Source organism: Nanorana parkeri, unplaced genomic scaffold (assembly GCF_000935625.1).
Source record: "Nanorana parkeri isolate BGI_ZX_2015 unplaced genomic scaffold, ASM93562v1 scaffold63, whole genome shotgun sequence".
In the NCBI taxonomy this organism is placed as follows: Eukaryota; Metazoa; Chordata; class Amphibia; order Anura; family Dicroglossidae; genus Nanorana; species Nanorana parkeri.
The window spans coordinates 406,363-422,216 of NW_017306331.1; the positions used below are offsets into that span (position 1 = coordinate 406,363).

General features: G+C 43.5%; 1 protein-coding gene across 1 annotated transcript in view; it reads left to right on the forward strand.

The window, feature by feature from the left end:
* Positions 1–1,528: 1,528 nt before the first annotated feature.
* Positions 1,529–15,854, forward strand: part of CUNH2orf61 (chromosome unknown C2orf61 homolog) — a 75,870-nt gene continuing 61,544 nt past the window's right edge. Inside the window, exons 1-4 of the mRNA XM_018576283.1 lie at positions 1,529–1,579; positions 1,725–1,778; positions 9,961–10,032; positions 11,842–12,093. Coding sequence (XP_018431785.1) covers positions 1,529–1,579; positions 1,725–1,778; positions 9,961–10,032; positions 11,842–12,093 — 429 coding nt within the window. The remainder of the gene's footprint in view (positions 1,580–1,724; positions 1,779–9,960; positions 10,033–11,841; positions 12,094–15,854) is intronic.

Sequence of the window (15,854 nt, forward strand, 5' to 3'; positions counted from 1 at the left end):
CAGCAGGTGTACCTGCAAGACTTTAATTTAGCCATTAGGCTTGTAAGAGTAATGTGGGTTCCAAACGCAGGAGGAAAGAGGAAACAAATGTTGTGACCCCCCCCCCCCCTGCCCCCCTGGGCAGAGTGTGCCAAGTCTAGTTTGTAGGGTGGACTAGGAACCACTGACGGCCCATTTTTTGCAATTGCAAAACTGCCAAGTGCAGGGGCAGACACTTCACACTACCAAAAAGTGTCAACTTGCTGATTGCAGCATCCCAGGATCCCAAAAACTTGCTGATTGCAGCATCCCAGGATCCCAAAAACTTGCTGGTTACAGTATTCCAGGAACCTGCAGAAGCATGCAATGTAAGCTCACCACACAATCTGTACAATCTCCTTAGCTTTACCAAGCATACTACATAATTGGCGGGCCTTCCTGAGGTATCCCTTTAGGCCCCATTCTCACACCGGGGCAAATCAGCGTGGTTTCCACACTTACTCTAAAAGGGCTGTTTTGGGAGTTTCTTAAATGCGTTTTAGTGCTGAAACGCAATAAAAAAATGCACAAAACCGCAAAAACATTGACAGCTGTATGGAAACCGCACTGATCAGCGCAGCACAAGTGGGTCAGGGAGTGATTCGGACAGGGGGCAGTTTGGATCGCGCGGTTGCGTGAGCGGTCCCCATAGCAATGTATGGGATCGTTTATGTAGGCAGATCCGGCGGGCAAATCGCCCCAGTGTGAACGGGGTCTTAATTTGCGCTTACTCAGACAAGCGTTTGGGTGATGCAGTTGTTGGTATATCTAACAGATTCTACCTGTCAGACTGTAATGTGATCCTGAGGGTATGTGCATCTGGACGTATGGACCATTTCTGGTGCCTGCATTGTAGTTCTGCAACCCGTTGCGCAGTTTGAGGCAGTGGTGATCAGCTTACAAGGTATAAGGGGCCACACATAATAGCATATGCAGTGCTACAGAAGACTGTGAAACAGTACACATCCTTCAGGAGAGGTTTAAACACTGCATGTGCTACAGGTGTGGTTGGGGACATGTTGTAGGAGACTATAAGAGACGGGGCCATAAAGATAACTTCCATAACTGCCTGTTTACAAACTGGCAATCCAGTCCCTCTGACTGCTGGGGTCTGAGGACCACACAAGTGCCACAGGGCCACCGGTTGGGAATCAGGAGTTGGGAACTCACAAGTGTAACTAAAGTACTCTTCTCCAAAATGGAATGTAAAGGAAATGTGCTTGGTCCCTTTAATATGCAGTAGAATGCTATTTACTGCCTAACATTTATCTAAATTAAAGTGCAGAGAGATTTCTAACTCAACCTTTGATCTTCTGCCAATCGTGACCTCATGAGAATACTCAGCACAGCCCTTCTGTAAGTGTATATTACATACTGTGTGTGTGTGTGTGTGTGTGTGTGAAAGAAAAGCACCCTGAGGACACTAGTGGGGGCATTGTCTTGACAATCCAGTTGTGTCACATGACGGTGTCATTCATATGCCTTGTTTTAGTTACCAGCAGAAACAGAAATGGCTGCAGTGGAATTAGGAAGAAACATTCAGCATGTGCCGAATAAAAAGGTAAGCAATATAATGATCAGTGTATGGGGGATAAAGGATGAGGGCACACTGACAATGTCAGCTCTGAGTGGTGATAGTGTCATGTGTTAGTGTATGGTGCATGGCAGAGCAGTAAAAAGCATTAAGTAGTTTTGCTTCTGTGCAGCAAGACACAACCGGTAACAATAGTGACATTGCTTTATCTGTGGATGAAAATCAGGTAATGCTGCTCTGTTGAAGGGAAAGTCCATTTCTAATTTGGTATAACATAATATTATTTCTACATTTGTTTAAACACGTGCAAAGATATTTCTCAGGTGTCACAGGCCATGCTAGCTCTGCCTTATGACTAACCACCATAGTGGGGGGAAAAAGCAGTAAGGGTAAGGCTTTTTTTTGCTGCTGTAAGGTGCTAATTTGAATAAGGTCTCCCAGTACTGTACTCCAACTTGTGGACTCATATATGTGTGTTTGTATGAGAGCCCACTCACACCATAGTATTGAGCTAAAGGCATGGGATCTGCGTGTTTAGCACATGCTATTGCACAGTACAATGCACAGCATGCTGAGTGTGCTGTGTAGCAATTGATTCTGAATGGTACCTCCCGGCAGGCACAATAGTGTATGTTGCCTTTGGTAAAAAGAAAAAGTAATGCGTGCATTCCTTTAACTGCGTGGCAACACATACTATTGTGGTACCATGTATTGTAGCACAGCACAATGCACGCCTGCCATGAGGTGCATTGGGGCCGGGGGGTATCATTCAAAGTGAATGGCAACACAATGCACCAGCGCAGCTAGCATGTGGTGTATTATGCTGTGCGTTAGCATGTGCTAAACGCACAGATACCATGCCATTAGCGCAACGCTATGGTGTGAATAGGAAACAGTCTGGATGCAAGCTGATCCCTTGGCGGTAGCAGTGTTTGCAGTTTACATTTACCTCTAAAAAAAAGTAAACAGGCAGAAGAAGATCCAGAGCTGAAGGCATACCACCTACAACACCAGGTCCCCAAACCCTGTACACTCTATTATGAAAATACTACATTTGCCTAGGACAGGGGTGCCCACAAGGTCGATCGCGAAGCGATCACTGGTAGATCGCCATGTCCTCTCCTCCGGCCGCTTCTCTGGATCCCCGCTGCTCTCCCCAGCGGGGATCCGAGAAGAAGTGAAGGAAATGATCCAGAGGAGAAGCTGAGCCCCCTTGTGCGTGGACGAGCGGCAGAGGATCGGTACATGTCACTAGTATGTACCAATCCTCTGTGCAGGACAAACACTGGAGCGATCATCTGACACATAGTACTATGTGCAAAACAAACGACAAACGCACTCAACGATTTGTTACCAGTTATACAGTAAGGTGCACACGAAATGGGCTTTGAACAGTAGAACAGTAGAAAGGCATCATGGCACACTCACAAACCAGCATGTAAAACAACTTGTCTCACCACTAAGGACAATGACAGAGGTTTGGATACACGTCTTCTGTATTCTGTGTGCACCTTACTGTATAACTGGTAACAAATTGTTGAGTACTGCGGTGCCATTGACTCCCGCCCCTGAATGCAGGTGTTTTTTCGTTGGTAGATCTCAATGAGCTCGCCATTTGAAAAGTAGATCTCCAGATGAAAAATAGTGGGCGCCCCTGGCCTAGGAAGAAGGTGGTTTGGCCTGCTGCCTCCTGAACATTGCTGGCCAATCTGTATGTCAAAATAATTGGTACAATCACTGGCCAAAAGTGATATCTGAAATATAGCCACAATCTATGAGCTTAAGTTAGTATCTGATCATTGTTGTAGCTCGGCACATTTGGTGATTCATTTTTCACATATACACACTCACAGTGGGTGTACACTCCAGTGCCTTGTAGCTGTTAGCTCGCTTATTGGCGCAGTTCATGTTCTATATATATAAAGTTAGTATTTACATAAAAAATGGACCAGATTTCTGTGCTTCCTAATATTGTTTAGAACAGCCAGGTCAAGCTCAAATAAAGGTGGCCGGACCTAGTGGAATAAAGCATTAAGTCTTTTGAGGGCAACGCCTACTTAAAGGATAAGTGCACTTAAAACAAAATGCACATAGCACTTTGACCTCTTTAAGCTGACCTAACCCTCTCCCCCTGCACAGATGCATGCTTACTGAGTTCCAATGGGTCCAGCCTACAGTGTTGCACCTGACATTTATGGAGCTCGTCTCCTGGCCAGGAGATGGCCACATAGAAGTCACCTAGTTTACCTTAAAGGTGCCAAAAGGATAAGTGCACTTTGTTTTAACGTGCACTTATCCTTTAAAGTGTATGTAAAGCCGGTAGTTTTTTTTGTTTAGTTTTGGATAGAGTAGGAAAGGATTAGAACCCTTTTGCTCTCTGTGTCCCATTAAGGAGATTTCTCTTCACTTCCTTTAAAGTGTTTGTAAAGCCAGCACTTTTTGTTGTTTTAGAGTAGGGAAGGGTTGGAACCGGTTTGCTCTCAGTGATCCATTAAGGATATTCCTCTCAGATTCTTGATAGGCAACAGGAAGTGAAGGGAAATATCTCCAAATGTATTTGTCACCAAAACTGGTCACCAAGTCACCAAAACTTGGCTCGTACCTATTCTAGGAAGGCTGACAGTGTCTCCTGATAGCCCCCTTCCTAGCAAGGTATAATAACTGATTCATGTTTCTTTTCCATCTCCAATCCTGGTGTTGGAAGGTGCCAGAGCTTACCCGGGTGGATGACGACATTGCCCCCAACCCAAGTGAACATTCAGGCCCAAGCACTGTCACATGCTCCCTCATTCCAAGAACTGGGAGCCCATATAGGTAAGTATACCTTGCTGGTGCGTGGGCTACCAGAAGGTACTGTCGCTTTGCCCCAGCTGAAAAAAGTAACACTACCATTTTTAATCTTAGAGCCCGAATTAGCCCTCTAAATACAAAAATACAGTAATTTGGACACATTATCCAGTTATATGTTAGCATGGTACTGTATTTGAACATTGGTTGTAAGAGTGCGGATTACAGGGGGTTTCTAGGCATTATTTTATGAGAATATAAAAGTTAGGCAATCCACCCATTATGTAAGGGGTACAGGCTTATCTGGTATTGGAAGCAGTAAATCATGCACAAGATAGAGACACCCAGGAACAGTACAAGCAGGTTTTTCCTGCACTTTTATTAAGAAAGGCATTACAAAACAAACATAGACATGATGCAAAAGGGCTTTGAAAGCAAGTCCATAATATAGCAAACAAAACATCTACTCTCCCAAGTCATCAACTAGTCCCTAACATAGCAAACAAAACATCTGCTCTTCTAAGTCATCAGCTAGTCCCTAACATAGCAAACAAAACATCTGCTCTTCTAAGTCATCAACTAGTCCCTAACATAGCAAACAAAACATCTGCTCTTCTAAGTCATCAGCTAGTCCCTAACATAGCAAACAAAACATCTGCTCTTCTAAGTCATCAGCTAGTCCCTAAGGCTGGGTTCACACGTGGGCGTTTTTCAGTGCTGATTGAAGCGCTGAAAAACGCTCAGCAAGTGAAATCCCATAATTTCCTATGGGCATGGTTCCCACCTAGGCGTATTTCAGCGAGTGGAAACGCGCTGAAAAACGCCCTATGCCCAAACAAGTACAGGAACTTCTTTTGGGGGCGTATTTCCGCATGTATCCATTGGTATTCCTGAGTGTGGTTCGGGTTTAACAAAGCGGTAACCCCGAGCCACACTCGAGAATACAGCATAGGACTTACCTTGTCCACGATACCCGCTGCCGTCTTCCGGGTAACGTCCCTTGCGAGCGTCTGCGTCGCAGGGGGGCGGAACCGGCGGGAAGTTTGATAGTTAAAAAAAAAACCCGAAAAAAAGATAGAGAAAATAAAGGAAAAAAAAAATCATACCGCCAGGGATGTATAAAAACAAGTGTTGAACGCGCGTTTCACTGAGCTAAAAAATTTGCTAAAAACGAGTTGAAAAAACGCGACTATAGTAACGCCCAGGTGTGAACCCAGCCTTACATAGTAAACAAAACATCTACTCTCCCAAGTCATCAACTAGTCCCTAACATAGCAAACAAAACATCTACTCTCCCAAGTCATCAACTAGTCCCTAACATAGCAAACAAAACATCTGCTCTTCTAAGTCACTAAACCCAGGTCCCTTCCTAACTAACAGAGTGGCCCCTAATGGGTTCCCCAAAACAAACAGGCAGCTCTGGTACCTTTTTAGTGTTTTGTGAGCACTCAGCCTTTTCACCCAGCAGCAGGCTCCCAGTACAGAGAAAGCAAGAGAGAGAGTGAGATCCCTAATCCTCAGTTAGCTCACATATAGAAAGTTCTGTGGACAGCTGAGACCAATAATGAGGTCTGGCTACCAGGTAAGATGTGGACCTAGGAATGGAGGCTTTATCCCACAAAAAAAAAAAAAAAAACAATCTCTGGGCCTCAGGAACCAGACAAGAACCTATAAAGATCTGAGAAAACAACAAAATTTGTATGCTGGAGCCCCTCACTATGCATAGCCTACAATAAAGGCTTATTCACATCATAACGCAATGTCGTGTGATAAGGCAAAATGCGTTAGCAGCTCATGCAAAATGAATGGGCTACCAGTGCACCTCAATACCTCAATGCATGAAAAAATAGATCCTGCATTATTTTAATGCAGGGCAGTGCAACACACAGAGCATATTGCAGGTACATTACAGTGCACTGAAGATATGCTTTAGAGTGCAGTTAATATGGCATTGCACTGTACATCTACTGTGTTACTGTGCATTGTGGTAACGTGCATTGCAAGTGGGTCATGACGTGTGTTATTATGCACCTTATGGTGTGAATGAGCCCCAAATACTGTACAAGGCATAACTTGCTCCCCACTATCTCCTTCATTGTACAGCACAGTATACAAGACAGTACAGTACATACTTACATGTCTCCAATGCTGGAGGACATTAAAAGGATTACATTTACTCGGCAGCCTGTGCTGGGGTGTACCTGTAATTTACTCCTTAGCTGGTGTAATTGTAGTTTTAATTATACGTTGATGTATTGATGATACTGTATGTAGTAGATGCCAGTTCCCATCAATTACATATACATTACATACATTATATTACATTACAATTATATTACATCAATTACATTATAGGATGTTAACAGTGTCAAAACTACCACATGGAATGTGCATATTATAATGTGAAATTTGAATTCCATGTGCTCTTACTGAAACACAAGCATGGTGTAAAGTGAAGTACAAATAAACCTTTCAACCTAAACAGAGGGAGAGGTGTGCTGGTGTGAAGAAGGGGGCTGCTAGAATTGTTTTTTTATTAAATGTTCATTTTTTGTAGGCTGAAAACTCCAAAACAACCCTCGTCTCTGCAGCTCAGTCCCTCTTTGTGCTCCTGGATCTGGGCTGCGAGGGCACCTCAATTCCTGTGATAAAGCACCCAATCCAGGAGTAGAAGCCATTGTCACTCTTACTAGTAGTGGGCACTTCTCCTACAGCTAAAGAGGTGTGGGCACATCTCAGCACAGGGTGACAACACTGTCCTACATAGAGTCTCACTGAGTGAGCATGGTCACCCTACAGCAGTAGGGTCATTCACATTCACTTATTGGCCAGGTCACCAGGTACACCTGCAGCAAATCCAAACCGTAACAGAATTTCACTTTTTATTTTCAAGTTTACGCACACTTTTCGGGTTTACATACTAAGAACTCCCTGTATTGATAAAATGAATAACCCTAAATGGCAATGTTTAAGGCAAAGAACTGTAAGAGCAATTTCACCATTTCATAATATACTATATAAGAATTTGTATTAACTAGGATCTGACATCAACCATATTTACCAGACGGGAGTATTTGGGCACAATTTATTGGAATACACAAAACCTCTCATTGAAACTATTGATAAAGCTTTTCTAGGGCATTAGTGTGGATTGGAAAGAGTTCATCCGTCCCAAAACTGTGACCTTATGTGATAAAATAAGTTTCATTCTCTAAATTCTGCTACAATGTTTCCATATTTAGTAGGATGTTTAAGTCTGTTTGGTGAATTATATATATTAAGTCATTTTAGGGGTAGATGCTGCAGCAGCTCAAAACTTCACATAATCACCTATATGCACATGATTCATATACATACATTGTTTCCCCGAAAATAAGACCTACCCCGAAAGTAAGACCTAGCACTATTTTTCAAGATTCCTGTAATATAAGACCTACCCCGAAAATAAGACCTAGTTTGGTGGTAGCATGTGAGGGGGAACTTGAAGAGCAGGAGAGATGGTATCAGCCTGCAGGGACATACTGTATTAAGGGGATGACAGGGGACTCCCTCCGACAAGCGCAGTGACAGGGAGCTCTCCAGTACCATACTTCACCAACTGCTGTCCCCCTGAAGGCACTGCTTAAGGTAACGGTACTGTAATGTGTACCGGTAAATGGTACCGTACTTTACCGCGCTGTCCACTGTCTGATGTCCCCTCTGCTGCACCGCTGGTAGCGCTGTCCCTGATGGCAAAGGAGGCCGGTGCTGTAGAAAGCAAGGCTGCGGCGGCGGGAGCAGAGTCGCATTAGCCGATACTTCCTCTATAGCGCCGGTTACTTACTTTGAACATAACTTTGGATTGTTGTACATTTTGTTGCACATTAAAAAAAAAAAAATAAGACATCCCCTGAAAATAAGACCTAGTGTGTTTTTTTGGGGGCAAGAAAAATATAAGACAGTGTCTTATTTTCGGGGAAACACGGTACATGTGCACTGTGTTACCTGCCAAAGGATTTGTAATCTGGTTTAATTTCTCATCCAGACACCTAGCCATGCAGCATAGCCAAGACCCTGACCTGACCAGTGCAGTTATAGAGTAATGTAGTTGTACAGCAATGGAGCATTAGCACATTGATTAGGCCATCCATGTATTTTTAAGAACAATTCTCACCTTCAGTCATGTAACTCATCCTGGATCCTGAGGAGAATCTGTTGGGGAGCACCTGCTATATGACTGGGGGGGGGGGGGGGGAGTCAGGTTCATGCCACATCCTTATGGAGAGCTTAAGTTGTACATTCCTTCCTCTGAATGTAGTGATATACATTTTCAAAGCCTCGAGATCTTACAATCACAGAGAGACCCATATATATGGAGGAGCAGTGAGCTCCATGACCCAATAGAATGAGCTAAGACTAAAAATCTGTAATGTGACTTTTCATTTATGTTTCCTTTTGATATACATCTACTGCACTCCCTGAGGAAGCAGACATTGTAGTAGTGTAACATGAGGAAAAGGAGTTTTGTGCATAATACTATGCCATATACTGGTATCTTATATGATAATTAAGTGATTGAAGGGAGGAGAACACTAAGCAGTAGTTAATGACACTGATGTATTGTTATCCTGTGATTAACTTTCACATTGTACAGCGTAGGTTACTGTTTCTGTGATTTAGTTATTGTTTTTATCTGTTTGTAAATGTCATTGGGAGAAATTACATCTTCATATCGTGATACAATAAAAAATATCCTTTTAAATATTTGAGTAATTCTATTAATGTGGCACCTGAGAAGTCACCGTAATTTAAACTGATTGTTTAAAACATGCAATTCAAACATAGCACCAGTCCCAGAGTTGATGACATCATAGGATTGAATTATGTAGATTGGGAGGTGGGGAGGATTACCAATCATTCACACCATCATGTTCTCGGACAATCAGCGTCTGCCTTAACGCATCCAATGTGACTGGGTGAATGTGACCTGTGTAGCTATAAATTCTGGAGTATGTTCCTGGCACTTGGTATAAGTGAAGAAGATTCTTGGATATGAAGCTAAACATTTTCAACATTATGCTCATGCATATACTAGTCCAGTTGTATGTGACTAATTACTTCGGATATGTGGGTAAACCACCTTTACTGGGCACCAGATTGGCAATAAACACAATTTACCCCAGTGATATCTCTACTTTTAGGTATGCATGTTATTGCCCAGTTCCAGATGAAATATTCTACCTAGATCTGACTTCCCCCATGCTAGTGGAATTATGATTTGATATATAGTACAGTTGCTTGTCATCTACAAGGAGAAGACATGACTGGATCCTGTCCCAATGTATATTTGTTTCAGTTGTTAGGTGTTTCGAGCTGTTCGCAGGTCTGGGTGTGATTGTTGGGAACTGAACGTCAGCATTACTGAAATGAGCTGACTGCACAGAGCTAATGGCTGCCTGAAGACAATGGTTTTAGGTAGTCACCCATTAAAAATTCATCCCAGTTAAAGCTTTATTTAGAAAAATATCTGACGTCTTACTGAATGACCATTGTAGAATACAAAACGGCTGCAGTGTACAAATGGATTTTGATTTCGATGTGGTTGGTTCTATTTGAGCCCTTTTTTGTGTCCTTGTCTACAGGAAAGGGATCAGGAAAGACAGAAGAAAAAGGACTTTTCGGAACGAGACGCATGGTGGCTATACTCACTTAAGGTAAGGTTATACGGGCACATATGTGTACATGTGTGTACATTCGTGTGTGTACATGCATGTATGGAATTATACCCATGCACTCTTAAAGCCCAAACCCAAATGCATTACCTATCCAGTTGCCATAGGGCTAACATTTGTACATACTCGTGAAGTATCCAGCTTTCCCTCTGGAAAATATTTCAAGTTGAAGTTTAGGCAGATATAGAAATATCTGCACAAAGTTATGCTCAGCGTCTAACACAGCTGCCCATCCCACCGCATCCGCTGCCCACCGAGCCCCTTACCCCCCAAAGCACTGTCAGCAGCAACCACCAACCCCCCCTTCCCCCCCATTCTACAACCTCAGGTGGCAAATAGGGTAGGGACGACCCTGGTCAGCGTGCCTCTGACCTTTGAAGCGAAGGGGGGAAGAGGCTGAGGGCACCAGTTTTGGGGCCAGCGGGAGCATGTAAATAAAAGTTCTTCACACAGCTCCCCTAAACATTAGCAAGCAGTTAACCCTTGGAGTGTGGTCCCACTGCAAGGGGAAATATTTTTTTCTCGGAGATAGTCTTTAAGGCTTCTTTTACATGTGTGTTAAAACCAGGCATTAGAGAAGCGTTTTTAATGCCTTTCTGCCAACTATTAATGCCCATGTAGGATAAAGCAATAGCAACCGCCCAGTGCTGTTCACACATGGGCCTTAGTGTTGTATTGTGTTGCTGTATGTTAAAAAATAGAGTAAATGTTGTGTTGTGGAGGTATTGCCGCTGGACAAATGCCTCCATTGAAGTATACTGAAACGCCCCTCAAATGCTCAGCCAATGTTCCTATAGCATTTTTCAGGCATTTAAGAAGTGTTGCACAGTGTTGTATTTTAGGAGAGGCATAGGATGTTTTGCAATCCCAAAAAACACTGGGGAATCATAGAGTGAGTAGAGCAGATGCCACTTCCTGTCTGCACACAGCCAACGTTTTACCAGCAAGAGGACAGCTTCTGGCTAGGTACTTGCAAACTTTGATAGCCTGACCTATGCCACCATATAGAGCCAGCTGTTATCAGTGTCATTCAAATCAGTGCCAGCCAAACCAGTGGCAGCTTAGCAGTGTCAGCCATACCATTGCCAGGCATTGCAAGTACTAGCCAGATCCAGTCATTTCTGAAATAAATGCTGCGGCTAATTCAAGCAGCTGAGCAACACCCACAACTGTATGACCAGCTACTGCAACTCCTGCTGGTCACTTCCCTTTACTGCATCACTGTACCCTACAACACACTCCCCTACTTGCAGGGCACTTTGCAAGCGTTTTTGACACCTCACTAATGCCTTGAAATATGCCGGCCAAATACCTTGTTAACACTATAGGCGTTTTAATCGGGATTGCTCTTTAATTAAATTCTCAACGAACGTGTGAGAGTACCCTAAAACTGGTGTCATTTTATTTTGTTCTCTCTGTGTTCTGTTGGGTCGAGTTACCGTCACTTCCTGTCTTATAGATGCAACAGAAATGGGAAGGAAATCTCTAAAAATAGAAGGGAATTTTTATCGTAGACAGTTGCCACCAAAGCCGTGTCGCCATTGGAAGATTTCCCCTCACCTCTTGTTCTGGTGACAACTGTGAAATCATGGATAACCCATCAGTTTCTGTACTGCTGACAATAGTCACCAGTACTTATCGATGGGTGAATCTCCCCAGTGAGGAGACAGACAATATAGTTTTCCATTCACTATCCAAAACAAATATTTAGCTGAAGACAAACATGTGACATTTTTCGTTTTTCTCCATGCATTCGCACATCTTATAATAATGTATTGTTTGTGTTATAAGGAAACCCCCCATCCCGGCGCTTATGACCTTCGCGACTTCCTACAAGACGCAAAGCTTAACCCTGTGCAGCAATCTTACAGCTTTAAAGGGGCAGGACGTACAAAGCCCCTGAACCTGCCCGGGTCTGGAGATCTTCTATTGCCAGGCTGCTACAAGATTGCTGAATTCGGAGATCTGGTGGAGAAGATCCCACTTACATATTCTTTCCGGAACACCCCACGAAGTACTGTACAACTAGGTGTTAAAGATAAGGTAATACATACAAGCACTCCGTGCTTCCTGCACCAAACATTGCATGTACTGAACTCAGAAAAGCTGGCCATGCACTATACAATCTGATTGTACAATCTCTTTAAAATCTACCATCAACTCTGTAGTACAAGGGCCTGTCTGATTTGATATGATTTGCATGGATTGCTTAAAAGTATACTTATATTACATTTTTGATAAATCTGACTGACTTGATACTAATTAAATGAATTACTTACTTTTGTCCTCATGTCACATCATTTTGGTAAATCTGAGGAAGATTGTACAGACATTGCACAATCAGATTGTATAGTGTATGTTATTCCTGTTTACTTCCATGTTCCGGCATCTTGTCTCACTACAGGATCTTTCCTTTCCACAATATCACACTGAGCGCTTCATGCTTCTCTGCAGAAGGGTAAACCTTGCAACAGGATATAGTTTAGGTTCCTAGCAGCAGTTGTGTATATTTCCAGGCAGCAGAATCGTGTACCAGGGTAAAGGTGCTCACACACCTTGCGATAATCGTACGATAGTCGCGGGAAATCCCACGATCGTACGATTATCGCAAGGTGTGTGGAAGGCGTGCGACCGTTTTTACTGTAAGGTCGCACAACTTTTATCTTAGGAACATGTTCAAAAACCCGCCGAAAAACGTACGATTGTCGGCGGGTGTGTGGCATGTTCGTAAGATAAATGCCGCACGGGCCGGTGTGCGCAATCGCACACTGCCCGTTCAGCATTGCGGTCATTGGAAGCCCGCCCCTCAGCAGGGCGGGGTTGCGATTATCGCAAGTACGATCTGCCTGTCCAAGATAGGCAGTTTGTACGTTTTTTTTATTACCTTACAACCATCGCAAGACAAACGTCTTGCGATGGTTGTAAGGTCTGTGGCTAGCTTAAGTGTGTCTTCAGCCGGGCTGAGTGAACTTCCAACCCAATCAAACAGAATACATTCCAGGTGTGCAAAGGATTCCATCTAATTTTCTTTAGAAAGCAGCCACAACCTGAGTAGAACAGCCTGTCCCCTGCCAGCATGCTGTACAGAAGGACACTTGCTCTCTGCGTTGAAGCAGTGGCCTCTCTGCAGAGGTCAAACACGCACCCTGCTGATTCAGACATTTAGCTCTGCAATCTGCAAAGTTCACACCGTTGGTTGGAAATAATTAGCTATGGCTCAGCAGCAGGCGTGGTGGACCTCTGCAGAGAGACCCCTCTTTCCTTATAGATAGCAAGGGTCTTTCTCTGCAACATGCTGGAAGAGGACAGAGTTTTCTACCCCGGCTATGGCTGATTAATTAAGAAAAGGAACTCTAACAGGGTTAGTCACAAAAGGGTGAAGAGTTTGGAGAAGGCAGGAGAAGTGAACAATCTAGGACAACATAACTGATTTGAAAAAATTCTAAAATTCAGCTCACTTTCCAGTTCAGCGATGTTGTCCTAGATTGTTCCCTTCTCCAAACTCTTCACCCTTTTGTGAAACTGCACACCTATAGTTTTGATACACCTGGAATCTGTTGCACTGCTTTAAAGTAGTATTAATGTTCACTTTTGTTTTTACATGTATCTACTGCTAGCAAGCAACAGAAACTGTATATGCAAAAACGCAAAAAACAAACAACCAACCGAATAGGTAAATACTTACTTGTGTCTCCGCCACTCGCTACCATCTGAAGCTTCCTGAGCAGCCGTGCAGGATGATGGGGCGGTCATATGCACAGTAGAGATCTTCGGCGGGGAGAAGAGGAGAGACACAGTTGATGTGAATGCACGCAGCCGTAAACGTGCACGTTGGACAGTCACCGCAGGACCTGAGGAGTCTGCGCTGGATCAAGGGGCTGGAGGGAGCCCTCTCTTCCTGTTAGTAGGCGGTGGGTCTTTCCTGGAGTGTGCGGGTAGTTAATGTCATCATTCAATTATCTTCCCCATCTGTGTACACTGCTGGGAGGTGGCTGTGGCCAGTTAAAGGACCATGGATATACATGCTTCTCTTCCTTTTATTCGGGGGTGGGTCTTTCCTGGAGTGGGCGGGCAGGTAATGACATCACACAAGTATCTTCCCCATCTGTGTACACTGCTGGGTGGGGAACGTGGCTGGGATAACCGGCAGCAGCAATGGAGAGGGGGGGGTCACAATGCAGGGTTATACAAGCGATCAGGCGGCTTTAGAGTCGGCCAAACGCTTGTATGAAACGGCCCGTAACGGCTGTTTAGCTGTTTACCTTCTATGCGGGACTCTGCTCGCAAGCAGAAAAAAAATCACGTACATGTACGTCCACCTGCTGGGAAGGATCTGCCGTCCACCCGTATTAAATACGGCAAGACGGCAAGGGGTTAAAGCGGAAGTTTACACTCAGAAATTTAATTCTATCAATGCATCCCTCTTTGTATGGCGATTAATAATAACATAGATATGTCAGGTGTAAAATGCTGTGATTATGAAATACTAAGCATTCACTTCTGCTTTGAATGTGTAAATGACTTCAGTTTGCCAACGCAATGCACACTGGGATTGCCATGTCATCAGCAGAGCACTGCTGGGAAATCTCATCTCATTGAAAGGCATTTCCCTCCCCTGAGATGATGTGCATGGTCACATGTCCTCGTCACTTGCCAGATTTTCAGGAAGTAATAGGAGAGCTGGTAATCTGCCCTTAGTAAACATGGCCACTGTCAGAAGACTGGGGAAGAAAAGAGAAATAAGGTATACAAAGAATATAAAGCCGGCAATGATCTAGAAGTATGTGTTTTTAGATTGTCATTGCTAAACATTTCTAAAGGTGTGTTTGTTGTTATTTTAAAGATATGGGTAAAGGTATGGGTAAAGGTCTACTTTGATACAGAACATTTTGTGATATCTTATCTAAGGCAGAGCATGTTGTAAACTCAGGAGATTATCTATGATGCCATTCATTTTACCAGCTGTAAACTGAATGTAAATTCAAAGAAATAAACAGTTAATTGTGGTTAATTCAACCAATCAGCGGACTTTTGGAAACATTTATACTTACTTGGCGGCAGAGTTGGGTCTGGTTCTGAGGTGTACATTCCAGGGATTCCATCAGAATTCAATTCAGTGGCCCCTATGTAGAATATTATGTTTGCAATGTCAGTTTCAGAATTCTGTCAAGACTAACCCCTATCTCTGTAGGAATGTTCGTCTAATTATATGCTTCAAAGCAACTTCAAAGTAAACACAACCATACATATAATTTCCCAGGAAGATGAAAAAGTCTTCAACTATGAGGACAGATACACAAATTACTAACATGATGGTTTTATTATATTTTGATCTTTAATATTACATTTTAGTCCCCGAGGACAAACACATTTGAATGTGTTATGCAGTCTGTATTTTGAAATCTTTTTTAAAAGTTTGACTGAAAGGTTGATGGAAAATAGTAGCTTTGTAGTTATAGTGAAGGGATCAACTGGATATCCAGGCAACCAGCATTTTCTGAAGGAGAGGTCAACAATGGCCACCTATATATTATTACAGTACAGACAGAGCCGTCTCTATAATGACGCAGGTAGCATCTCATTAGGTCACGTGCAACCTGCCGCCCCTTTTCCAGCCAGAGAGTCCCAGGTTGCTAATTGCTCTTAGCAACCTGTGACGCTCTGGCCAGTGTCCTGCCCAGCTCACTGATGTCACTGGTTGCCCCGGAGCTTAGCGAGACGCTCTGGTAGGCATTCCTCCCAGCTCCTAGCAACTAGTGATGTCAGTGAGCTTAGCGGGACAGCATGCACCACGAGACCCATCA